The sequence below is a fragment of the Podarcis raffonei genome, chromosome 12, assembly GCF_027172205.1.
Source record: "Podarcis raffonei isolate rPodRaf1 chromosome 12, rPodRaf1.pri, whole genome shotgun sequence".
Lineage (NCBI taxonomy): Eukaryota > Metazoa > Chordata > Lepidosauria > Squamata > Lacertidae > Podarcis > Podarcis raffonei.
Window position 1 is genome coordinate 19,186,313 of NC_070613.1, and position 26,358 is coordinate 19,212,670.

General features: G+C 39.2%; 1 protein-coding gene across 11 annotated transcripts in view; it reads left to right on the forward strand.

Moving 5' to 3' along the window:
• ARHGAP12 (Rho GTPase activating protein 12) overlaps positions 1–26,358 on the forward strand; it is a 68,738-nt gene that overhangs the window by 13,203 nt on the left and 29,177 nt on the right. For 6 of the 11 annotated variants that reach the window (XM_053409612.1, XM_053409615.1, XM_053409610.1 and 3 more), the window contains exons 3-5: positions 17,251–17,514; positions 21,522–21,662; positions 24,213–24,293. In XM_053409612.1, the coding sequence (XP_053265587.1) occupies positions 17,251–17,514; positions 21,522–21,662; positions 24,213–24,293 (486 nt within the window). Of the gene's footprint in view, positions 1–4,194; positions 4,300–17,250; positions 17,515–21,521; positions 21,663–24,212; positions 24,294–26,358 lie in introns of those variants that run through there. The other 5 variants (XM_053409616.1, XM_053409618.1, XM_053409619.1 and 2 more) reach the window with 2 other exon arrangements.

Genomic DNA, 26,358 nt, shown 5'->3' on the forward strand with positions numbered 1-26,358 from the left:
TACTCATATTGTATTGGGTCTCCTCTACATTACTAAGAGACAACCGTAATTAAGTGGTATATACATTGTTGAAATAAATAAAAAATTATAACACAATAGGTAACAATGAAATTCTTTCTTCAACCTGCAGGGCATGAGATCTTAGGGGAGGGGAAATGAGCTTCTGGACATGCTTTGTGCCAGAGGGTGGACTTTTGGATTTGTGGCCACCTGTTCTTATCAGTAGGGATGGTGCAGAGGTCTTAAGAGGAACTCTGGGCACTGTTGCACCCGGAATGCTCTAGTCTCCCTTTTAAAATATGTGCTTGCTTTGAGTAGAACTGTTATGGTGACATATGCTCATTAACTTTTAAAATCTGTGTGAAGGTGCTCAGTGTAATCTTTGTATGCTGTGTACAGGAAGTTCATGTCTGATTTAAATGCTTCCCATACTTTGTATCTAATGTATCATTTATAGAGAAGTTGCTATAAGTAGCAAGTTGGGTTAATAATTACAAATATAGGCACTGACCTATTTGCAAAGATTGCTCTGTCTTTCATCCTCTTTACTAATTGACTATTGCATAAACTGTGAAGCACTAGAGGGATTATCACTAGGCTGTGTCTTGCTTTGATGAATCTTGTGTAGTAATGATCTTGCAAACAGACTCTCTCCTACCACTGCAGGTTTACCTTGAAAATATGCACCTTGCTAAAATCTGTAACACTGCAAACAGACACCTGTAAGACATATTTAAATATCTCTTTTGAATGACTGTTTCCCTCAAGTTCAGATTAAGTGTATTTAAAATGTGTCTTTTGTCAACATGACTGATCCCACACCCCCAAGCAGGCCTCTGGTGGGGGTGAATTTTCTTTATATGCCATCTTTCCTTCCAATCAGGAGCAAAGGGTGGTATACAGCGTCAGTAAAATACAATCAAGTCAAGAACACCACACTTTAAAAACCTCCCTACATGCAACAGAACTTGTCATAAAACAACACTAGCATATTTCAACAGCTGGCTCCCCAGGGCATTTATCTCCTTAAAGCCCAGGTTGACCGTGTCTTTAGTTGACCCCTAAAGGCCACCAGTGAGGGGAACAAACATGCTGCTTCAGGGACAGGGAGGGCTCCCTAATTCCTGGACCAGAGAACCCCATATTCACAGGACCGCCATCTTATTCAGCTTTAGTTCCTTGGCCTGCACCAAACCATCATTCCCTCTGGACACTGGTCCCCTACCTGCACAACCTCTTCAGATGGGATGGAGGGGTAGAGCTAATTGTCATCTACATACTAATAGCACGGTGCTCTAAATCCCCAGGTGACAGCTCCCAGTGGTTTCATATAAATCAAGAATAGGGAACTTATGGCCCTCCTGATGTTGTTGGACTCCACCTCCCATCAGCCCCAGCCAGTATGGCCGAAGGTCCAGGATGATGAGAGTTATCCATCAACATTTGCAGGGCCTCAGGTTCTTCATCCCTCATACAGATTTTAAATGTCACTTTTGGTGGGGGGGTTGGACAGGATGGAACCCTACAGGAACATAAAGACACATCTAGTCCAGCATCCTCTTCTGACAGTGACCAATGAGATCCCCATCAGAAGCAGCCCACAGCAGGAAATGAGTGCACTAGCATTCTCGCCACTTGTGTTTCCCAGCAAGCAGTATACAGAGGAATACTGCCTCCCATAGCCATGGTAGAACACAGGCGGCATGCCTAGTCCTATCCTTTGTGAATTTGTCTAACCTTTGAAAGCCTTCAGGGTTGGTGGGCATCACTGCATTTTGTGGGAGCAAATTCAAGAGTTCATTTTATGTACTTCCTTTTGTCTGTCCTCAATCTTCCAACATTCAGCTTAATTTGATGGCTGCAGGTTCTAGTAGCATTAGAGGAGAAAAATGTCTTTCTCTCTGCATAATCTTATACAGCCTGTATCATATCTCCTTTTACCTTTCTTAATGGTCCTCAAAGGGTATTGACCTATTATGATAAACAGTATATTTTTGCTGCTATATCACTTGCTGGATAAACCCCTTCCTATATTTGAAATATGGGCATGGTCCGTCCTATTTGTGCTATGAGTCAACAAGATTGCTAATTATGTTCAAACCTGTTGATGCTAATATATGGCTTTGAGGAACTGAGTTGAGCACCATCCTTTATCTTGTACCAAGTGGCAGATGGTAGTCCCTTTCTGTCACAAATAATATTATGCATCAGAATGATGGATTTGAAAGCATAGAGATTCCATATCTCATTACTTATCCTTGATTCTCAGTTGCGCTCTTTATTCTTTGTTCAATTTTATTAATCTGGCATTTTTGTTCTTCTACAAAAGGAAAGAAAATAAAAATAAACAAGATGGAGGGGGAGGGGATGGAGAGAAGACACTCCATTTTGTTGCAACCAAAACAAAATGGGAGTGAAGTTCTCTGGCTAAATCTAGCTTAAAATTGTTTTTTAATGAACAAAATGTTAACTTGATTCTACATGAAACTGTTTTACATGAAACTGTTTTATATGCATAATGACTCATAGGTTGCTTTTGAAGGTTCAACTGGAATTCAGGCTAGATAAAAGTCTGCCCACCAATATGTCATGTATGTTTCTGAATCTATTAGTTTTAGTTAATAGTCAAATTCTTAAGAAACACATTAAGATTTGCAGATTAAAATTTATTTGATGTAATCATAGCATCATTTGATACCTTGCAAGAAGAGTGAGGGAACTGGATCTGGTCAGCAGGCCAAATCCTTATCTCAACACACTTCTGCTGGACAGGTAGGTGGGACTGTGCACCTGTCAATCAACAGATGTCACAGTGCTGTCAGATGACCTGCTTTTGACCACATGGTTTGAAATCAAACCGCGTCAGCAAAAATGTGGGTGCAGGGCTTCCCAAAGCCCAACAGTCAGCTGATAATTGGCACTTGGGATGTGATGTGCAAGCTCTGCCTTTACACCAGATATGACATTAGGTGTAGGGCATGTGGGTGTGGCTTGGATGAATCAGCTTCATGGGCCTCACAGCAGCATAAAGAACTAAGACTCTTAATTCTTCTGTAGGCTGTCATTCATTCTCATTAGTAGATGACTTGAATCTCATTTAGTTTTCTGTTGTGTGACACAAATTTTAAGCTAGGATAAATATGTGCTTAGGAAAGCAGCTAATACATGTTAACTAACTCACTGAAGTTAAGCTGTGGGAAATGAGGAAGGGGATTTCTTTAATTTTTTGCTGGGAACAGCTGTGTGAACTATGGTTTAATGGAAACAAGCTGGTGCACATTGCAAGCCTTGACATGTATATATCATAGAATCATAGAATTGTAGAGTTGGAAGGGACCGTGAGAATCATCTAGTACAGCCCATATATATGGTGCTATTTTTTAAAAAAGTGAAGAAAAGAAAAAAGTTTGTATCTTAAGTGTTAATGAAGCACAAACCATTTTTGTGTAAACCAGGTTAGTGAGTGCAATGTAGGCATCCCTGTTTCCTAAATGTTTTGCGTGTAATTTCTTATAGTGTAAATATCTGGTTGAGCTAACCTGAGAGAGAGTAAAAGCAGTGTGGTTTACAAAGCTTTTTCAAGAAAAGAATGGTTTGAGATGGGCTTTCTTATATTGGGGTGCATTGCATGGTTCCCCCCCGATGCCAGACTTAAATGTGTGTTACATTTTCTATTCAGACCTTCTTCCAAGGAGCTTATCTAGCTTCTGTGTGAGAGGTAATGCTAAAGGAGTATGACTTCACCATGTGTGATACTTACCATTGCCCTTATACAATAGTTTACTAGGTACCCTAACCATTTTAGACTCTGTTTGTTGGTTAGAATATGGTAGCCCATACATGCTTTGTTCCAGACAGCAAAACCTTGGGAGCTTATGAAAACAGAATCTGTTTGCTTTCAGCTGCTTTAAGTGGCCAAATATGATATTGAGGCTAGAGGTGCATTGCAAATTGCTGACACCCACAGATTACTTTTATTGTGGCTAGCCAGACGACATGATCGTGGCGCCTTTAAGACACTGAACACTGAAAGCTTCTCTTGGTATCACTGTTATTAAAACACTTTATCAAAGGTGGCCTGTTGATTTTATGTAAGAGTCCAAGGAGCAGACTTCTTGAACTTTGGCTTTCTACATGCTAAACAGATTATTTCTACTTTATTCATGGTGGATCGCTTCTGCTGCGTATGCTCTCTGTAGGCAGCATTTCTTGTTTTCTGTATTCAGAAGAATATTTTGGCTCAACAATAAGCAAATGAAGAATGAAGATGTGGCAACACTAGACATGCAAAGCGTTCAAGTAAGTCTGCGGACTAAGTTTTCTTTTTTTAAACTTCCTGTTCTGGCTCAGCAGGTTGGTGAAATGGAGGTTTTTATATGTGCACATGTGGAATTAGTATTAACCATGGTATTAACCATCTGCATTAATGTAAAAATGTTTTGCTAATACCTTAAGGAGAATGGCAAGAGGTGGTCCTGTACGTATTACAATAATATTTGAGATACTGACGTAACTGTGCCTACATTTGAGGAGTTAACAAGTGTGTGAAATAACCAAGAGATACATGGAGTAATTACTGAGAAAAGCCACCCCAACTTCTTCTTCTAAAGGACACACATATATTTTGGCTCTTTGTAGTTTACATTATTTTAAGAGAAAGAAGGCAAAATACTAATGTTATGAACTGTTACATTTTTGTAGTTGTATAAAATGTCATAAGCAAATGGTAAATTGTGCCTCCTTGTTCTTTTGTACTGGGTTCATTGGTATCCTGCTATCACTTCCAGGATTGGCATGTTTTTTGTCCAATGTAGTCAGCCCTTTTCCTATCTAAATAGCTACTGTGGTGTCATTAGAATTTCTGTTGTTTGCATACTTTATATCTGGCAGATTACTTTTCTTTTGGCCTTTTCATAATGTGTTAATAGTTTTCCTCAGTATTACTCAGTGCTGTGATAGGTGGCCTTCAACTCTTTCGGAAGTAAGTATCATAAACAATTTGCCAATTCCTTCGTTCATTTCCATTGATGGTGGTCTGGGTGTTGTGTGTTAAGCAAGTTTGGGAATTGTAGCATCTCAGAAATAGGAAGTGTGGAAGGAGACGAGAAACAAGCCAGAATGCATAATTCAGGCTTCAAATAAACATTGAAGACAAGAACAGTAATAAGTTACTGGACGAAGTAGATAACCCCTCTAATGCCAGAATCTGATTTGGGCAAAACTTGGTTGAATAAGCAATTGATTTGTGGAAAGAGTACAGTTAAAAAATGTACATAGGAAAACCATCTAGTGATAGATGACATTTGTAAAAATAAAAGTAAAGAAATGCCATACTGCTTCATCTGATGAATTTTTTTCAGCCTTATATAGTTCAATTTAGCCATTTCAGCATATTCCTGCATTTTCCTAATCCATTCATCTGTCTCTGGTTTTTTTTTATCGTTTGCAATACTTTGCAAAGAATAATCAGGCAGCTGTTATCATGTGACTGAATAGTTCTGAATGTTCTCCTTTTAACGTATATATCAATAGTAATAGTGGATCTAGGCTTAGATATTTTAGTATTTTTTTAATAATTATATTTGTTTTATTGCAGAATTAATTTGTGGCAAACCATGAATTTCTATATTTTGCTTGCGTTGTTGGGAATGAGCAGACAAAGATTATTGCCATTGTGTTACAGCGATGCTGATATAAATGAAATCCATGTTCTTGCTGCCGAAGACAAATCAATTAGATTAGTCCTCTGTAGGTAAGATAAAGGGCATATGAAGGAGGGGAACCTAGATTAAATGGAACATTTTTTTAAAGAACAGACTACGTTGATAAAAAGCTTTATAACCAGGTCTGGTTTATATCTGATTTTGTATTCCTTTAAAATATTTATAGATGTTTTAAGACTCCATAATTTTGTTTGTTTTTAAATAGAAATAGCATAGTTTAAGATGAAAAAATGTATTTAAAATTTAGACTCATATTCCCATTATTCCTCTTTTTGTTTTGTTTTGTTAACGGTGGTACTATATTCATCTTAAAAACAAACCCAAAATCTGCCCACTATTATTATAGGCTTTTTCACCCTTTGTTCCTCTAGGGTACACCATGTTATGAGTTACCAGAATCAACCACTGTGGGGGACCTGTTTGATCTTACTCACCCATATTATATTAATAGAGTATCTGAGCTCTACGCTAAACTTAGTTTCCAAATGAAGGATATTTATGACTTTGCCTGCCAATTGAAGATGGATATTTGTTCTCCATCTCATGCCAAAGCCTTAATCTACTCTGTAACTACTAGCTCATGCTTCTGGAAAGGTTGGGCATGTAGGTTTGCTGTCGACTTAATAATTGGTCTATTTACATGTGGCTAGATTAAGCGTGCCTGTTCCTTATTTGGGGATTCCTTTCCATTTAGCTTCACAACTATGTAGTTTGCAGTGTTTGAAAAAATTGCACCAGAGTTGCAAATTTATAAAAATTAGGGGGAAATGCTTGAGTGAGAGCAGGGAAGTACAGAAGCCCACGGTGTGTTTTCAAACTATGATTATGAGACTGGGTTCTATCTGCAGCCTGGATATGGTCTGAAGGCATATGAGACCACCACATTGTTGAAGCTAAGCAGGTGTGAGGTCTGTTTGGATGGGTAGAGCACTTGGAAACCACACACATTGGTAGAATAAAAATGTAGTTAAAATATTTAGTCATATAAATATGCAGATTGTCCACAGAATGTTGCATGGCTTAGAATTAGCTGGACTATGCAGTTGCTAGTAACTCCATGCCTTCACCCAAAACTCTGCATTTACCGTAGAATTTTGGGGAAAGTGCTGCTTCTCTGACTCCAAAACTCAGCAGTGTGGCTGTAGAAATTTTACCTCCCTTATATTTGGGGACCAGGGACTTCTTTCAGCTAACTGGTGATACATGTTCCTCATGTACAGATTCCCTAGGAAAGGCACATTCAGTTTGAATGCTAGAGGAATACCATGGGAATGAGTCCGCAGAAAGCAAATTCCACAGTATTTCTATAACATTTAAAGGACACTAGTTGTATATCACTTGTAGGTATGACTGAACCAAAGTTTAGTACATAGTAGGTCTTTTGTCTTCAGTAGGAAAATTAATTGTGTGATTAACATCTTGGCTAGATTAGAGCTGTTGTTTTGATGGCTATAGGAAGCATTTAAGTTCACTTTTGTTTTGAATTACAAAATAGGAAACTTGATTTCTTTTCTCTTACTGAGTCATTAATGCTTTTAAAATGAGTCAAACCTAGCTTAAGTTGCAAGGGTAGCTATGCTTCTAGTCTTTGCTCGTAAATATATGTAAATTTCCCTTTTCTGGTAAACCTAAGCAATATTTTATGTTCCATCTTTTTATTTTTTTAAATACATGCAGACTTTTTTGGCTACCCTCTGTGATCTTTGACATCCCTCCTGCAGCCTTCTGAAAGTTGGTTAAGCGAGGCTTTGGGAAGGAAGAGTGAGGGCCCTGACTTGGCCATAGAGTTCTCCTGCCTTCTTCCAGAGCCTAATTAGTGCTTTTCCTGCTTTGTGAAGGAAGTGGGAGGGCTCGAGGACCCTGCCAGAGCCCCACCCCTCCTTCTCAAAGCCCTATGCCTCACTTAGCTGGGTTTGAGAAGGCAGCATGAGAGTACGAAGGGGGACATCAAATTTTGGCCTCCCTTTCCTCCCCGGTGCAACAAGACTCTGTGCAGCTCATGCGTTCCATGTCAAACTACTCTTGCAGCCCACTTGGTAAGAAAAGTTGGATCGCCCTGCATCCCTTCAGCAATGCTTGATCTGTTTGTGTTATTTTACAGTGTGTGCACGCACATGTGATTTAAAAATGAATTTTAGGACAATCACTCAAGAACGTGGGGATTAATAGCTTTAGGATTCAAAACTAAAGATCAGTTCAGGGAAAAGCAGGAGTCTTAATAGGTAATTATAATCTTTAGAAAACCTAAAGCTGTATTTATTTTTAAGAAGACTTTAGAATACCGTTGTGTCTACATTACATATCAGTCCACCTGAGATAAGTTATTTGAATAGATATATTTGAGGATTTTTTTTGAGGTGTATTTTCCACATATTAAACATTTCTGTACATTTTCTATAAAGCGTAATATATTCATGTTTTGTTCCCAGATAAGCTACAACTCTTCCATGTGCTTTTACAAACTCGGTGAATGCAAAAACTTGCAAGTGAAAAGTTAAGGTATAGGGATTTTATTATTGTGCATAACATATACTATTTAGAATTTGAATGCAACACTAGAAAACACCGTAGTTCCCAACCTCACAATGTGTACATTGTGCAAACTAGTGCAGCTCAAACTTTGCACTGGTGGGAAGTTTAGGTCCTCTTATTGTTGAGGCTCAGTAATGACAGCTGTTATCGAAAGCACAGTTCTGTTTAGCAAACCCTGCAGGAGGGGCACTTCAGGTCCACTGTAATAACTGCAGGGCTGTAAATGTTGGGGCAAACGGCCAAGTTCTTCATGTCCCTCTGTGTAATTCAATCGGAATTTTAAAAAGCACAAGTTCTATACTTAAGTTTGGTTATTTTTGTAGGGAATGTGTAATTAGTAGAAATAATGAGTGGTGAAGGGAGGAGGTTGCTATTCTGTGAAAACAAAGGATTTGGGTAATGAAACCTATTAACGTGCCTAAAAGTTGATACATAGATTTTGATAGTCTTTTTACAGGTTGGTACAGTATGCTGCTGAGTAACCTCTGTAGTTTAGTAGTGTTTCAAGTAATCCATCATCAGGCAACACAATAGCCTGTGCAGGACCGCCCAATGCATTTTGTTGCTGGAGGTACAGCAGCACATAGCAGGTGCCTTTCTTCCAGCAAAGTGCATAGTATGCATCTGATTACAAGTAGTGGGGAATCACAGGTGGGGAGAGTGCTATTGTGCTCACCTCCAGCTTGTGAGTTCACATCATCATCATTTTTTCTTTGTATACCATCTTTCTATCTTACAATACTCAAGGCGGTTTACAAGCTGAAGAAACAAAAAATGTACAACTTATAACATCTAATGCAATATAAAAATGTGATAATAAAACAAAACTTTAAAATAAGCAACCTACATCAAAAGTAACATTCAATAATTATTAGAATAGTACAAAATAATAATATCTACATATAAAAGTTAAACAGAAATCCACTCAACAGTTACAATAAATAATTTCTAAACTATAATCAATAAAACAATGGCAAGCCACAGTACATAAAATAATACTGTACAATGCAAATGGAGAAGCAGAGACTAGAGGGTGGGGCAAGGCAGGTGGAAGGAGGCCTTGCCTGACAAAGTCCCTCCCCTCACTGCTCTTCCTCCAGGCACAGCTTCCTTTTGAGGAGTCCCAGAAGGAGTTCGCACAGGGATCTGGTGAGAACAGTATGCTGGACTAGATGAGCCTTTGGTCTGAACCAGTAGGGCTTTTCTCAAATGTTTATGTTACCCAAGATCAGCCAAGTTCTTATGGCGCTTGAGGGAGAAGATTCCACAAGCATTTTCCTTCCTCTCTCCCTGGCAGTGAAAATACTACAATAATACATGCAATGAAGAACAATTTGCTACCTTTTCATGATACACCAGCCGTGTGAGGTGGTGGCCTCTTTTCTGCCTAATAATAGGGCTTATCTAAGTACCTTTATACTAAATTTGCAACTAGAAATATTGGCAAGGAAGTTTCAAAAGCATAATGATTCTCCTGTGTTATAAGAAAAAACTGCTCCTTTTCCCTTATGGGGTATCCAAGAGCCCCTATAGAGTCCTTAAGTTGGTTCTCTGTTGGTAGGAGAAAATAACAGGCCAATCAGAGAATATTGAGAAGCAAAGCAGCTTCTAAGCCTGATCTTCATTAAACTGTTGCAACAGGATGCTCACTCACCACACATAGGAGGAAGGAGGAACCCAGAACAATGGTGTGCAAGCCCTTATATAGACTTTTGAAATTGCCCACCCTGTAGCTCAAGATCACGCCCCAAAACATCATACATACATCACAGAAGGAGGTGGTCTACAACAGAAATCCTATCTGCCAGGATACCTGACAATGGCCAGTGATTGCTTACTTGGGCAGCCCAGCCATTCTTTTGTGATGGTAAATACTTTAATTCCTGAATCCAGGTCACACAAAGGTGCCCTAAAGACAAGTAAGCAAAAGACAATGGAGAGGCTTTCCCATTTCCTTCCTCCTTGCAGAGAAACATTTGAGGTCAATTTGGGAGAGGCAAAATGGTTTCAGGTTTGCTCTTCTTGTACAATTTCAGACACATGGTTTATATACTTACGTATGTGTTTGCCTTGTAAATTTATGAACATTTAATTTATATATTTGAGACCTTAAATTCTTATAACACCTCTGTGGTGCTTTAGCACCCAAAAACTCCTGAACAACTAACTGGAAATCATTTGCTGCCTTTTCCTAAAGAAGCCCAAAGGAAGAGATAAACTGTAGACTTCAAGCAGGATGGTCACTGACAAAACTTTGGACAGGAAACTGTCAGCTTTCAGCAAACCACCAGAATTACTGTTTGTGAAGCTTAAGAATTCGCTACTAAGATCTGTTCTGCCTTCAGTATTTTCCTCATTTCATTACTGTGCTGAAGGGCACTGGCGGAGGAAGAGGGGTTCAGGGGAAGTGCACCACCCCGGCAGCGCGATCCCGGTGGGGTGCCATCGTGGCTGCCCCGCACCTGCGCTGGGTGCCATGCCCCTGGGACGCATGCCAGCCACGCCCCTGCCTGCTCTCCACCCCCCACCCCCGGTGCCAGAGCATGAAGCTCCACCACAGCTGAAGGGTCAAAACTTTAAAGGTCTTTGATGACTAAAACGGCACTAGCTGACTAGCAAGTAATTTCCCACTAATGCTTCCTTTAAGGAAGTAACTAGTACTTTTTGTTTTTTGCTGAAAAATCAGTTGGATGGGGAAGTATACTTAAGGTATACTTAAGGCTGGAATGTGTAATTTGGATATTTTTCTGCAACACATTTCATTAATGTTTTCTTGAATGCTGAAGTTTTTCAATTTGCTGTTTGATAGTATGCAGAGATCCAATGCATTTTCAGTGAGAGTTCGTATTTTGTAAGCCCTTTAATGAGTTGCTGTGCTGCTTTATTATCCTATTACAGTTTTTAAATGAGAATGTTCTCCAAAGAGTTGCTGTTCTAGCTGATCCTCTGAATGCTGAGTGTGGTTTTATAATTGAGCCACGTGAATGTGTGTGAATGTTAAGGTACCCAATAATTGCTTTGTCAGCTGTAAACTATTCTTGCCGTCTCAGCTATAGGGCACTGTTGGTTGAGGCATTTCCTTACTGATGAGGGCTAATGGATCGATGATGCACAGCATTTTATTATTAGTAAAGTGACTTTACACTAAGCCCTCACAAGATGTTTGCTTGTATCTGTTTGTTTTAAATGATAAAATACAAAGTGACTCATTTTAGCAAATCTGATGACGTGGTTCTGTAAAATACTGCTGCTGAGGAAGCTAGTGACTTTAAATTAGAGGTCCAGACAGCTATGATTAGTTTGTTAGCTTATTTTTCATACTTATAGCCCACCCTTCTCTAAATGCACCCAGGGCAGCTTACAAAAAGCAACACAATTAAAGTAAGTTCAATGTACATACAAATAAAAATAAAACCACAAAAACAACCATTAGATGAGTGGTCAGGGGTTTCACACAACCAGCTTTAATTACCCTTACATTTCTTGGCTAATTAGAATAAATGATCCTTAGTCTTCGCTGTATATATTTGATTCACTGACCTTTATATTTTACAGCAGGGGTGGGGAACCAATTTAACAACTGAGCACACATAAGTGTAACATCATTTATTATAGAATGTATGGAATTACTATAAAACAATCTCACTGGTTTGGCATCAAGTATAGCAACACCTTCAGTTCTGTACAGAATTGAACCTGGAACCATCTGCATGCACAGCATCATCTCTACTAGTGAGTTATGATAATTTCACCCTGTGACTAGAGTCTTCAGAGAAGGCTGGAGTCAAGTGCTGTTGGGGCAGCAAGATGCTAAACACAAACTAGGAGAAACCCACTTAGTCTCTTGCTTGCAATGTCTTCATGGCTGGACACATCATGCCCAGAGGGAGAGGGAGAATGTTGCTAGAATGGTTTCTGTTTGGGAGGCATTTTAATTAGATTAAGGTCTTAATTGGCTGATGCTTGCAGCTTAGCATAATGCATATGAAATATTTTAAATCATGCAGATTGGCTTGTGTTTAAAAGATGAACCAGACATTAGTCTTAATATGTTTCTCCTGATACTGCTTTCTCCATTAGGATGAGAAAAGTTGTGCACGCAAATCAAATAAAGTATTTTTGTAGGAGTTGCAGCATGTCTTGAAATTCATTGAGCTATCCTACTGTGAGCAAGGCTAGGAGCTGCTCTTTCAGAGGTTTCACACTGGAAGAGGGGGCTCCACTTCCTTCTGAGCGTTTGGTGACTGTAGGGAGTACTTGGATTCTGTCAGGCTTTCCCTAAACCTCTGGATAAGGTAGTGCAAAATTTTCTTACTTTGAAACTTCTTACCCTAAGAAGTTTAAGCAAAAATATAGTAAGCATTCCTTTGACTTCATTTGTATTGGTTGAAATGGGACCAAGATGCAAGGATTTGTTTTCTCCTACAGTGGTACCTCACAAGACGAATGCCTTGTAAGACGAAAAACTCGCAAGACGAAAGAGTTTTTCGTTTTTTGAGTTGCTTCGCAAGACGAATTTCCCTATGGGCTTGCTTTGCAAGACGAAAACGTCTTGCAAGTTTGTTTCCTTTTTTGAGCCTTTTTTGAGGTTTTTGAAGACTTTGGTGATTTTTGAAGCTTTTCCAAAACTTCTTTTGCAGCCATTTGGTAAGTTAAACTTTTAAAACTTTTTTTGGGGTTTTTGGATTTTGGGTTGGAATCCGTGCTTCGCAAGACGAAAAAACTCGCAGAACGAATTAATTTTGTCTTGCGAGGTACCACTGTACTCTCGTCTTTTCTGTTTCTTTTTATTTTCATGGATAGATATGATTGGGGTTTCTTTCTGCTTACTTTAGTCTGGGAGGTTCGTTTCATAACTTGGTTCACACATTGCCTTTAACCATAGTTAAAATAAACTTAACTTGGATTCCACTGATAGGTTTGTTTTTCTGTTTTTTGGTCAAACTATGGCTTGTTTCCTGGCAGGACCAAGGGAGGGGTGAAACACCTGCGACTTCCAGTAGTATACACCAGAACACTGCTAATAATATTAAATAATTAAATTATGTTCACTAATTGTAAAAAAAGCTATAAAATGCATTTTTAAATCATGTTAAACCAAAGTTATTTAGGTATGGTTTAATATGATGTGTAAACTGGGCTATTGTTTCACTTTCTCAAAGGACAGAATAGAAATAAATCTATTCAGGTTTGCTTCATCTTTTGCTAGAATAGAAGATTGAGGAAAAGCTAACTAGGTTAAACTGGTTTTGGTTTGTTAGCTCTACATCACTAAATATCATCGTGTGTGTGTGTGTGTGTGTGTGTGTGTGTGTGTTTCTGTAACTTCTGTGTTTTGTGTAGCATAATGTGAAGGAATGAAGCAAAACAGAAGAATGGCCCCATATTGCTCAGGAGTAAATGGTGTATTAAGTGGTCCAGGTTTGCTAAGAAATGCTTTACAGATATTTCAAACATCTGCTGGGGTCCACAGCAACACCATTGGCCCAGAAGGGCTAAAAAAACCCCTCAAACTAAAATTATTTAAAGCACATGGAGCATATAAAATAGGTGGTTTGGAAAGCAATTAACGGAATTAGTGTTCAGTTAATATACAGGTATTGGGCTCCACAGTGACATCTAGTGGGCAGTCTCTTGCTTGTTAAGAGTTTTTAAAGAAATACAGTGGTACCTCGCAAGACGAATGCCTCGTAAGACGAAAAACTCGCAAGACAAAAGAGTTTTTCGTTTTTTGAGTTGCTTCGCAAGACAAATTTCCCTATGGGCTTGCTTCGCAAGACGAAAACGTCTTGCAAGTTTGTTTCCTTTTTCTTAAAACCGTTAATACCCAGGGTGCATTGCTTGAAGAGGTGCAGTTGCGACTTGACTTTGAGGAGCAACTTAAAAGTAATGTGACTATTTATAACGAGAAACCAACCGTGCTGACTCAAATGTATACAGTGGTACCTCGCAAGACGAAAAATTCGCAAGACGAAAAAACTCGCAGAACGAATTAATTTCGTCTTGCGAGGTACCACTGTAGCGAATTTGAAGTGTTTTGCTTGCTGTATCATTAGCAAGCTTTTCAACATGTGCAGTCTAATTTAAATAAATCAGATCCAAGTATTAGGAAAAGTTTAGCTCAGTGAATGGTTTGTTAGAACCTGAATCTACAGTGTACTGTAGTTAAACCTATGTTGGTGCAGACCCCATTGGTAACCTGGATGGATGCCACTGGGGATCCAATTTAAGAGTAAGATATAAGTTTAATAATCAAAACATAGAAGTTGAGTGTTCTTACGATTGAGGAAATGTTTTCAGGATACCCTAGGTAGTATTTCAGAATTCAGAAGTACCAGGTGACTTTGTCGACTTGATGGAGCTGAAAGTATGTTGTGCCTTCTTGGTGGGGCTTACTTTAGTGACTGAGACAGAACTGTGTAAATAAGAGTGAACATACAAATTGGTGTGGGATACATTTTGAAATGGCTACTGGACATAATGGTTAATAAATGAATCTTGCTGTTCAGAATTGGGGCATTCCAGTTACTAGTGCTAAAGACAAATAGGACATTTCCTATTTCCTCTCTCAGAAACCTTTCTTTATAATTAAATGTCCTGTGGATATTACATTTCCCTGTTGACATTAGCATGGTGTAGTATCTTTTTTAAAGAATGAGCAAATATACTAGTTTGTTAATGCAGCACAACCCTATGCATATTTACTCAGCACTTACTCCCACTGAGTCCAATGCGACTTAACCCCTGATAGATGTGTGTAGAATTGCCACCTAAAAGATAAAGCAATAGAGGTTATAATTTGTTTAGCCTAAAGACACGCTCACTTTTATGGTGTGTTTTTTTTTATTTAGAACCAAGAATAAACTTCAGCTGTGCTAATTTCAGCGCTCAGAAGTTGTGCTGTATCAGTGAACACACCTAACATCTGCATACATGGAAATTGTGATTGCACAGTTCAAGGGACATTGTGCTGAAGAGAGGGAGCTGTGGTAAAGGTTAAGATAAAATCTCCAGTTAACCACATCCCTGGCTGTTCCGGTTGCTGCAGGCCTCTTGGGTGCGTCCTTATGCAACCCCTAATCTACCTGCTATAAAACTTACATAAAACGATTAAGCTGAAATGAATAACCTGACATATTAAATCTGCATCCCATGCTGGTCTAATATTGGCCACTAATATAAAACATGCACAAAACAGACTCTGACTTTGGTAGAAATGGAACTGCTTTACAGATCATGGGTTTATGCAGTTGCGCTGCTTTGGTGTGGAGTAAATATGCAACACTGTTCAGCACTGTTTCCCCTGCAAGTATTAAGCAAAAACAAATGTCTATGAGTGACAGATAAGCAAAATCTCACACCACCGGTAGGAACTAAAACCCCCTACTTCTGATAGTTTGTGGTTCTGGGGATTCATTTATAATAAAGTGATGAGTCATGTACAAACTCCAAGAGCATCATTAACCAGCACCATGCAAAGTTCATTCTGTGGGTTGCAGCTTTTGTTGCACTGGATATTCCTTGGTACAGTGGATTTAGGTGTGCCTAAGCTTAGATTGGATATCTACTAGCTTGTAGTGTACAGCTGATGAAATGAACAGGGTTTTTTATAGCATATTCTTCACATTTTCATAGAAACTTCTATGATTGTGCATGGTTTATTATGCTTCAGTTTTGCCTGAAAAAGAAGGATGTTGATTCCTGTATGTTTTGAATTCTTGGGATATACACTGGTAGAATCTGCTTTAATTTTTGAGGATAGGTGGGAGAATTCTTCCTGTGAAACCTGTGGAGGTTTTTGAGCCTTTATAGAGAACTATTCCCTGTATTATATTTGTCTTTGCCATGTTTTTTAAAACCTTGACTTCGACTCCTGAATTTGAATTTGTGACCTTTGGATGAAGAATGATGGAGAATTTTTTGATGTCATTGCTTGGCTATTCACTGTACATGTGTACTGTCATACCTCATGTTATGGACGCTTCAGGTTACATGTTTTCGGGTTATGGACCACGGGAAACACGGAAGTACCAGAATGGGTTACATGTGTAGAAGCGCTAAATCATGCTTTGCGCATGTGCAGAAGCACCGAATCGTGCCAGCGCCTGCGCAGATGTGGCACTTCAGGATGCGAACGCTGCGGGTTGCGGACGTGCCTCCATCACGGATTACGTCCACAACCTGAGGTTCCACTGTATAAAGTTATAATAATCCTTTCTGGTTCAATTTCTGCTATGACAAGTCTTCTAGAACCCCCCCCCCCCCATAATTCATGTAGCAACTTTCTCTGCACAAAGGCTAGCGGTGTTAGCCCTAGTGCTCTAGGCTAAGCTGTTGCATTCCGTTTTTTCTCTTGTCCAAGACTTCAGCTCAAAGCAGACCAATTCGGGACGATGTGGGCATCTTCAGAGCATGCCATGGAGCTCCCAGCCCCTTCCAGTTTGCTTTTTTGAAATTGAGTGACTAGTTTTTTTGCTTTGTTTGTTTGTTTGTTTGATTGATTGATTGGAGGGGCATTTCCTCTGAGGTGGAGAGGGGTTGCCTTTTTCTTGGTTGTCAGTTTTGGGATGTGTGTACAAGAGTGCTGCATGTTGTTTTGAAGAAACCGTTCTGAGCATTGGCTGGTTTTTCTTCTGTGAAATGGATATTTTGTAGATCTCCAAATAATGCCCCTGCACTCTGAAGGGTTGAAGGCCTCTGTCCAACACTATTTGTTTTAGATATAGTGTATGTACTGCCCTTGGAACCTTTGGGTTGAAGAGAAGAATGCAGATTTAACTAATTTAACTAAATCTCAGCCTCTTTAAATCCATGGGTTACCTTTTTTTTTTTTTTTTGCAGCTTCAGTTTATTCGGCTGTTAAGTGTTATAAAAATGTATTGTGATGAGATATTCTTTGGAGTTTAACATATATTCTGATGTACAAATTTTGCTGCAATGCTCTCAATGTTACTATCATAATATTTTAAGTAAAATGCAATTTCTTTTGTTGCAGCCAATCACACCACCAAGCCAAGGAAGGCCAGATTCACCAGTTTATGCTAATTTACAAGAACTGAAAATATCTCAGTCTGCACTCCCACCTTTACCTACAAGCCCTCCAATCCAAATCAATGGGGAATGGGAGACCCACAAAGATACTACAGGACGCTGTTACTATTACAACAAAGGAACACAAGAGAGAACCTGGAAACCGCCACGTTTCACTCGGGATCCAAGCATAAGTAAAGCAGACTCTGTGAATCAAGTAGATCAAGAGGTAAGTTTTATTGATGCTAACAGCATCCAGCAATGGTGGACAAACTTCAGTTCAAGAAACCCAACCAACCAGTGGTTTTAATTTCCCCACCTCAGTTATGGAACTGTTCACTGAGCTTTTTGCTTTAGTTTATTGAGGAGGATATCAGAGCCAAGTCTAATCAAATGGTCCTTGTTTAAAAGTCATGCAACAGAAGCGCTTGACGCTATTTTTTCCCCTTTAGGGAGCATCCCAGCCTAGCCTGCAATGGTGACACATGTTTTCTCAGACCTTGTTCACATGTTGTGGGAAGCAAATTATGGCTTACTGGGACTGCATGAATGTGTGGGTTCCCAGTGAGGAGCTCCTATCTGAGCTAAGCCAAAGTTTGGCTTAGTATATCATTGGAAGAGAGAGGTTAATCTCTCTTCTCACCAACCACCATCTTGTCCACACCTCCTGGTTAGCAAGGAAAGAACTGAACCGTTAGTTTTGGTTTGGATGACACACTAAGCAAAACCTTAGCTTAGCTTTTCGCAAGAGAGGACTTAAAAAGACCCAAGAGGATCAAAGCAACTGGGATCTCTTCTGTGGGAGCACTCATGTTTGCACAGTCCCAGTTAGTTATAGTTTGGCTTAACAGTGATGTGTAAACGAAACCATAATGTAGTAAGAGCAGGGGGAAACCCTTCCCAGTTTTATTGACGGTTACATCTTTAACATGTTATTACTGCAAGAGCTTCTTGGTTTCCTTCTCCATGGTCACTATGACTTTGAATTAGCTTCTTATGTCTAGTAGTATGTGTGGGTCTTTGCCAGATACTCTAAAAGCAATTTTTAGTGTTGTGACTGATGTGTCTTAACATTAGCAGAAAGAACAGAAGGCCTTAATTCTAATGAAATGTGTCTGTGTGTCCAGTCAGTGTTTATGGGCTTGTTGGCAGGGGAAATATTGACAGGCATATGGAAAGCAAAAGGAAAGATGTGGAACTGAGAGAAAAGATCTGTTAATAGCTTGGGGGGAGGGGGAATGTAAAAAGTATATTTATTGTCTAGAGCATTACTACTTTTGTGTGTATCCATGTGTGTGATACTTTTTCTTGCGCTTGTTTTAAGGTGGCATACACTTACCTTCCCCAGTTTTATTGACTGACATTTCTGCCTCTTCATTGTTTGTTGGGTTGGATTACTGGTATGTCATCTGATAATTTTAAAATAATTAAGCATTTTTAGTTTTGTTACCTTAGATTTAACAACATTAACTGATATCTTAAACCTAAGTTAACAAAATTAAGTTATTGAGGGTCTTTAATAAGGGATGTGATTCTCCTTGAATTAGATTTTATGTATTCATCACATGTTTTTGGAGTGCCCAGAACATTTTGGAGTGCCCAGAACATCTTTCAAAATGTTTCAGGGTTCAACTGGATTTTTTTTAAAAAATCCCTAAAATTGAGAATAAATTATAACCATTTCACTAAGTATCTGATTCCGCCCCCCTGAAATGCCTTACTGGACATAGATTTTTAAAAATTAAAATGTATTTATATGCTGCTTTTACATAATTGTGCTCAAAGTGGCTCACAGAGTGAAGACATATCAATATTTGTATACAACAAATGTACAAATTTGTAAACATTTCATAAATTGTATACATTAGCTATAGTTAACAAACAAAAGTTTTTTCCTAAATGTATCAATTATTTTGAAATTTAGAACAATTATCATAAAACAAATACTTTTAGTTATCAAACCTTTCATTAATTCATATAACTAAAAATATAAAACAGCAAAATGCATAAATATCAAAATATTAAGCTTTTAAATAAATTACGTTCATCTATCAAAGCATCAGCATTTCACTAAGTCAGCCGAAATTCCAGGTACATTAAATTCAGTTAAGATAAGAGTATCAGAACACTTGACATTCTTCAGAGGTTCAGTAGTATGAAATTTTGAGGGGTTTCTTGATTTTTTTTAGTATTGTTAAATGAATGTCCTGCTTATAGTGGTCACTCTTCATATTTCAATTTCACTTGAAATTTTGATTGTGCCATATGTAAAAGGTAAAGGGACCCCTGACTGTTAGGTCCAGTCGAGGACGACTCTGGGGTTGTGGCGCTCATCTCGCTTTACTGGCCGAGGGAGCCTGCGTTTTGTCCGCAGACAGCCTCCGGGTCATGTGGCCAGCATGACTAAGCCGCTTCTGGCAAACCAGAGCAGTGCACTGAAACGCCATTTACCTTCCCACCGGAGTGGTACTTATTTATCCTCTTGCACTTGATGTGCTCTCAAACTGCTAGGTTGGCAGGAGTGCCGTATGTAGATCTAGATAAAAATAGAGATATATATTCAGGCCCATTCCCAATGCTCCCCAGTGTAGAATTTTCCTTTTTCACAGCTTCTGCATACTGTGTTAACTTCTTCATAGCTATCCAGTATGACACCAAGGCCTTATTCCTGTCAGTCACTGGCAACTCAGATCCCATTAGCATATATGTGAAATTACGATTCTATTTGTCCCAATGTACCTATTTTCCATTTGCTATTTTACTGCTCGGTCACTCAGTTTAAATGTATCTTTTTGGAGTTCCCAGGAAACACTTTTTGTTTTAACCTCTCCTATCAGTTGGGTATCATCATAAGAACAGCCCTGCTGACCAACAACCCTTCTAGTCATGCGTCTCACAGTGGCCAACCAGATCCCTATCACCAGCCAGGTTGACTACCTCACTACACATCCCTAGCACTAGATAATTTATGAACAAGTTAAAAAGCACAGGTCGAAACACAGAACCCTGGGGCATTGCACTTACTATCCCTCTGGTGGGGGAACTGTCCATTTCTGCTTGCTGAGCAGTGAACATTCGCAGGGAAAACTTGATAGGAAGACACAATGATAAATATTAAATGTTTATAGATCACACTTTTCATAAAAATACTACATACATGCATAATTTTATTTGTATGTTGCCTTCCCACAGCTCAAACCATGCTCAAGGCGGCTCACAACATTAAAAGAATGCATAACTATAACATTTAAAAAATATACAACCAAACTGAACAATTTTCACATAAATCACAGGGTCCAAAATAAAGATATAATAAACCAACAGCAATAACCCCACCAAACAATACCCCAGCCCAAGGGTATATCCCCAACATATGGTATACAATGTACAAAATTACAGTAACTTTGATAAAAGCTTGTTGGGGAAAAGAAATTCCTGTTTCAAAGGACTTTCTGACTAATGGATTCAATAGATGTCTGAAAGTAGGCAGGGGTTATTCCTCCCAAGCCTCTACTGGCAGGGAGTTACACAGGTCTCAGGACCTGCCACAGGAAAGACACAGTCCTTCGTAAAGGCCAACTGAACCTCATAGGTGTGAAGAACCCACTAGAAGTTCCCTATCAGAGGATCTCGATTATTAAGGTGGAACATAAAGAATCAAGCAGTACTTGGGGGGGCTTAAAGTGCTCTGAGCTAAAGTTGCTTAGGGGTTTGTGAGTTAACACAAGCACATTTGTCCCTGACCCAGTAGTGATTGGCAGGCAGCTCAATTCTCTCAACAAGTTGCCAGTAATCTGCAGGCTGGTTGTTGCACTGTGCCCAAGCTGGAGCTTCCAGATTAGATACTCCCATCCACTGCCTATTACCTGTAAGTGCCCACCTGCAACCACATTCTCATCAGAGCTCATAGTATGCTTCAATCTCTGTGGATCTTCTTTGTTAGCCTCAGACTTCAGTAGGATGTGTATTGTTCCTCTAATGTAATCTCAGCTAAAATTATTCTTTTTCAACTTTGAAATGCCCAAAAGGCATGTGAGTCTCACCTGACTAATCTCTTCCAAAAGCTTTCTGTTCAGTAATAACCTGACCTTTTCCTTTGGAAGTAGATTGTATTTCACTTTCTGCCTCTTAATTCATTTTTCATTTAAAGTTTTGACTTCTAATCAAGTTCTAACCTCTTCTAGAATTTGACCTAATAAAAATTCTCAATACTTCTGTATGTTTGACCATTTATAGACTCTTTCATCACAAGAAAACTCCTACAGTTCTTGTAACAGCCAGTCAGATAGTCAGTATGGTTCTCCTCCCAAAGGGTGGTCAGAAGAGTTGGATGAACATGGCCAAACGCTATATACCAGTGACTATACTAAGGAAAAGGTACACACTTTTCTTCATCACGTATATTCTAAGCTAGTAGAAATTTAGTAAGTAAGAACTCAAATAGGTGTGATTTTGTCATTGGTGGTGGAAAAGTATTGCTTAGTGACAGTTTCTTCCCACTCCCTTGAACATATTTGTTTTTTGCTCATTTCTAGGCACTTTTTTGTTTGGTCTCTAAGAAACTGCTCTTATGTATTAGGACTGTACTGTGTTTAGCTTCCATTTTTCCTGCAAAAAAAATTATGTTTAGAAATGTCATTGTATAGTCTTATATGTACTCTGTAGGCTTCTTAGGTAGGATAGCAAATTTTTAAAGTTTTGACTATGTATTACCAACCTGGTGTCATGTTTGACAAGTTATAAAATTCCATTAATTTTCTTATCTGTGGACTGCATAATATCTCATTATCAACAGCTGCTTTCCCTCCCTACTGAGTTACATGTTTGTTTAACAAAAAGTAACTCTAAAAATGATGCTTGAAGGAGAACCATTTCTCCCCTCCATGCTGGAATAAACAGATTACTATCCTATTAATGTCATCTATAAAATTCAATATTTGAATTATGAGAAGCATAATATTTAAAACTTCGGAGATTTCTATATTAAATCATCATCGAAAACAACCATGTGCCTGGTCACACTAGCCACAAGGCAAGACAAACTACACTCACTATCTCCTCCTACAAAAGAGAGGAAAATGGCGACACACTCTGTCTCCAGAACCAAGGTCTCTTGCTCTAAAAGTGGAGAGTCTTAGGGACAGGGCTGTGCCATGTGCTGCCTCCAGAATAGAGCTCTGTACTGCTGTTGTCCTCTTGGACAGATCCTGGCTGTTTTGACTGATCCCCATTTTTTGTCCCCCTCTAGCAGTGCGAGTAGAAAAGAGAGCAAAAGCAAAATCTAGTTCCAGTGTGTGTGCCATTCTATTCAGACTCAGCAGACATTGTTCCTGCTTTTCATTCTGTTCCCCACCTCCCAAAATACTGTGAGAACAAGCTGTGCTGCATTTGAATGATGGATATATCTGAAGAGCTATGTGAGAGACTGAGTTCTGAGATACTGCTTAGATCAGGGACTCCTGTGGATTTCCCTCTTTCCTCTCCTCCAAAGCCTTGTTCTGTTTAGATGCAGTGTGTTCAGTGGGGGGGGGGGCGGTTGTTGTTGTTGTTTGCTTGGTTATAAGTATTCAGGTAGTGGAGAATTGCCTTCAGTTATAATAGTTGGGAATTTAGCCTACAGTAAACTGTTCTTCCACTAAAAAGAATGAAATGTACATCCAATTTTCCTTTAATATGTTAAGCAAGATTAAGTTTTCCTAGTACTATATGATAGTCATGAATCACAACGCTGCACCTAAAAACACCATTACAGACAATAAGACTTCTAAATCAATGCACTTAGGATCATATCCTTTGGAAAACTATTGTTAATTGTATGTCCTAATGTGGTGTGTGTGTGTGTGTGTGTGAGAGAGAGAGAGAGAGAGAGAGAGAGAGAGAATATGAATGAATTTTACTTTACTTTAACTTCAGTGAAGAACTTGGTCCCCTCTTGAAATGCATACCTTGTGGAGCTCTTCTTGATTGCAGAAGCACTCCACTTAACTCTTGGGAGTATGGGAATGCCTTGTGTTACAACAAGAATATATAGAAGCTAGACAGTTATGCCTTTGTGGACAAGTGGATGATTTTTTATTTTGATGTACTGCTTAGTGCCTCCTGATTTCTGGGATTCTCCTGAAGGAGGTTAGGCTCAATAAAACTTGGTATGATTTTGTTCTTTTCGTGTTCTTAAGAAAAAGTGTCTATTCAGGATTGTGTAACATGGCTAGTTATGCCTTTAACTGTGAATTGTTCTGAAGCATGCACTCCTACTTTGTTACCTTAAAATGCTGTGGGATAGGGGTTTTAGTAAAAAATATATTATACTATGGAAAAATAAAGTTAGCCCACCTCATATAGGGTTCTTGCCTAAGGCAGAAGATTTTCACATGCAAAATAACCCTATTTTGAATAAAATAACAATATGGCTCTTTTTAGAATGTCTTCAAAAATGGAGTTGACAATAGGGAGAAGAACCAGTTTTATGTTGTAAAAAAGCTGTTGTTCTTATTTAGAAACCATGGGACTTAAATGTGTATGAAGCAGAATTTTAAATCATTACAATTATTATTTCTTACAAGATAAATTAATTGTGGCAACAAAATACTGTGTACTGTACATTTATTATAGTTCCAAGTATGTGACCAAAAATGCTTTCAACGGACAGCCATATTTCAGGAATACTCTAGTTTTGGGTTTCCTGGACTAAGCAGGGGGTTGGGCTGGATGGCCTTTTAGCACCCCCTCCCTATTCCTGGGTGTGATTCCATGGATCTTTATAACCAGCTATATAAAAACTGGCTATATAAAAACAGAGGTTTTCTGTCTGTGTGTTTGGAGGGGGCTCAGAATCTGAAGTATTTCTGTTCTCCCATTTGACATATTTATAAATTAAAGATCTGGGTTTTTTTGTATTAAGTATTTTATTAACTTTTGTTTCTGTAGTGGATAAAGCATGTTGATGAACAAGGTCGGCCATACTACTACAATGCAGATGGATCCCGGTCAGAATGGGCACTGCCAAAAGTGAGTAACCAAAGGAAAATAATGTTTCCGGCTTCGGTCAAAAGCTGTATCTTGCTGCAATTCATTCTAAAACACATGGTTTTTTATATCTCTGGAATAGGTGTTGTTGTGTACTCTGCTATTTGGCAATCCTCTTTAAACCGATTTTGCAAAAAACAAAAATCCTGTTGGGCCTGCCCCAGAACTTAGGCACGCCCACATTCAATAAGAATATCCCCAGGCATAGTGGGAACCCAAGATTTTTTTGAATTTTTTAAAAAAGTATTATTCCCCACCCTCCTTCCAGGTCCATTGAGGACTGAACATGTTTGCTAACATTAAGTTAGTTGAGAAAGAAAACCAGAAGGGAGGGTGAAAATGGAACTGACGGGAAGCTGTGAGTGAACTGGAAGATGGGGCTGAAGCAGCCCAGGAGATTTCCAGACCCTGCTGATCAGCTGGCTGGAGAGGCTATAGCTGAGAGAGAATGCAAGGAACACACATGGGGCGAGGAGGAGAGTGGGAGGTAGACGGTTGTATCTCCTCGGCATCTGTTCCTTGGCTGCATTTCCCTTCATTTCTCTCCTCTCTTTCCAAGAGATTGTGAAAGAAGATTGAGAAAGTGTCAGTTAGAGGCAATCATTTCAATGTCTGGGTGGGTCACTTCCTAGTTCACAATGGCAAACTATTTTTAAATGTCTCCAAGGACAGAAGTGAAAGTCACCCATAAGAAATCCAAGACTTAATGTGGCAGGAATTGGACACCTGCTTATCTGCCCCCCCCCCACAAGGTAGTAGCTAGAAGGAGAGTCACTGCTCTTTCTAACTCATTGCTTATTTAGTGTGAAATATTTTTCTTTCTTTCTTTTAAACAAACTTGCTAATGCAAAAGCTGCTAATGCACCTCGTTGTTTGCAAATTGCCTGTTAGGAAGGGCAGTTGCTGGGAGAGTGTAGTTCATGACTGCCCTGCAGTGCAGTTAACTGAATACTGCAAATTAGTCTCTGATTGGCTTGTAACAGTCCTGTAGTTTTGTCTAGAGGCATTCCAGGTTGAGCTGATGCTGTGAAAGCAACTCACAACAACCCTGCAGTACTTCCCCATTGCTTTTATACCTGAGTTGGAGATTGAGCTGAGAGTAGTATACAACAAGTCTGCAATGCCTATTATTAGAGAGAGGTGGTTGTACTCTGAACTTTGGGTAGCTGTGCAATGTAGTCCACTGTTAATACTGCTGTGCATTGGCTGGCCAGGGCAAATTCAGCACTCATATGCATGTTGAAGCCACATGCTCTACTGATGTGCATGTACACTGGTTGAACATCAGTTATCGATGCTTTTTAAAACGTCACATGAAATAAGATCGAAGTTAGAACAGGGAGTTTTGGCTTTGATGCTAACTTTTTTCCAACCCTTTCAGCTGCACCCTCAGGTGACACGAATACACTGTAATGTTTTGTTGAAGAGTCCCAGTTATTATTTGTAACCTCTCCCCCCCCACCCGCACACATAAGTGGACAAACACCTTGAAATAAGGCCATTGACTCTGTAAGGAGCTGCTTTTCAGCAAAACCATAAGCAAAGGGAACAGTCATACGGTATCCCATACAGTAAACTGTCTTAAAATATAAAAGGTAAAGGGATCCCTGACCATTAGGTCCAGTCGTGGCCGACTCTGGGGTCGCTTTATTGGCCGACGGAGCCGGCATACAGCTTCCAGGTCATGTGGCCAGCATGACTGAGCCGCTTCTGGCGAACCAGAGCAGCGCACGGAAAATAGGAATTGGCAAATGTGCTTATGGATTCATTGAGATGTTGGGAGAATTGTGTTTCCTTTGCCTCTGTGATCCTAGAGGTGATGAAGCTGACTCCTTCTTAAATGAAGTTAAAAGATTTGGAACTAACTTCAGAGCATGCATATACTCTCTTCTCACATTTTCCCAGCATATTGATGCATCCATAATTACAGTGCAGGAAAGTCTGTTTTAGAAGAACATCATGGGGACGTGAGAATGTTAATTTGAAGAACATTGAGTGGCAAAGCTGTTCCAAATTTAAGAAAAGGCATGAGAGAGGTCTCTGATAC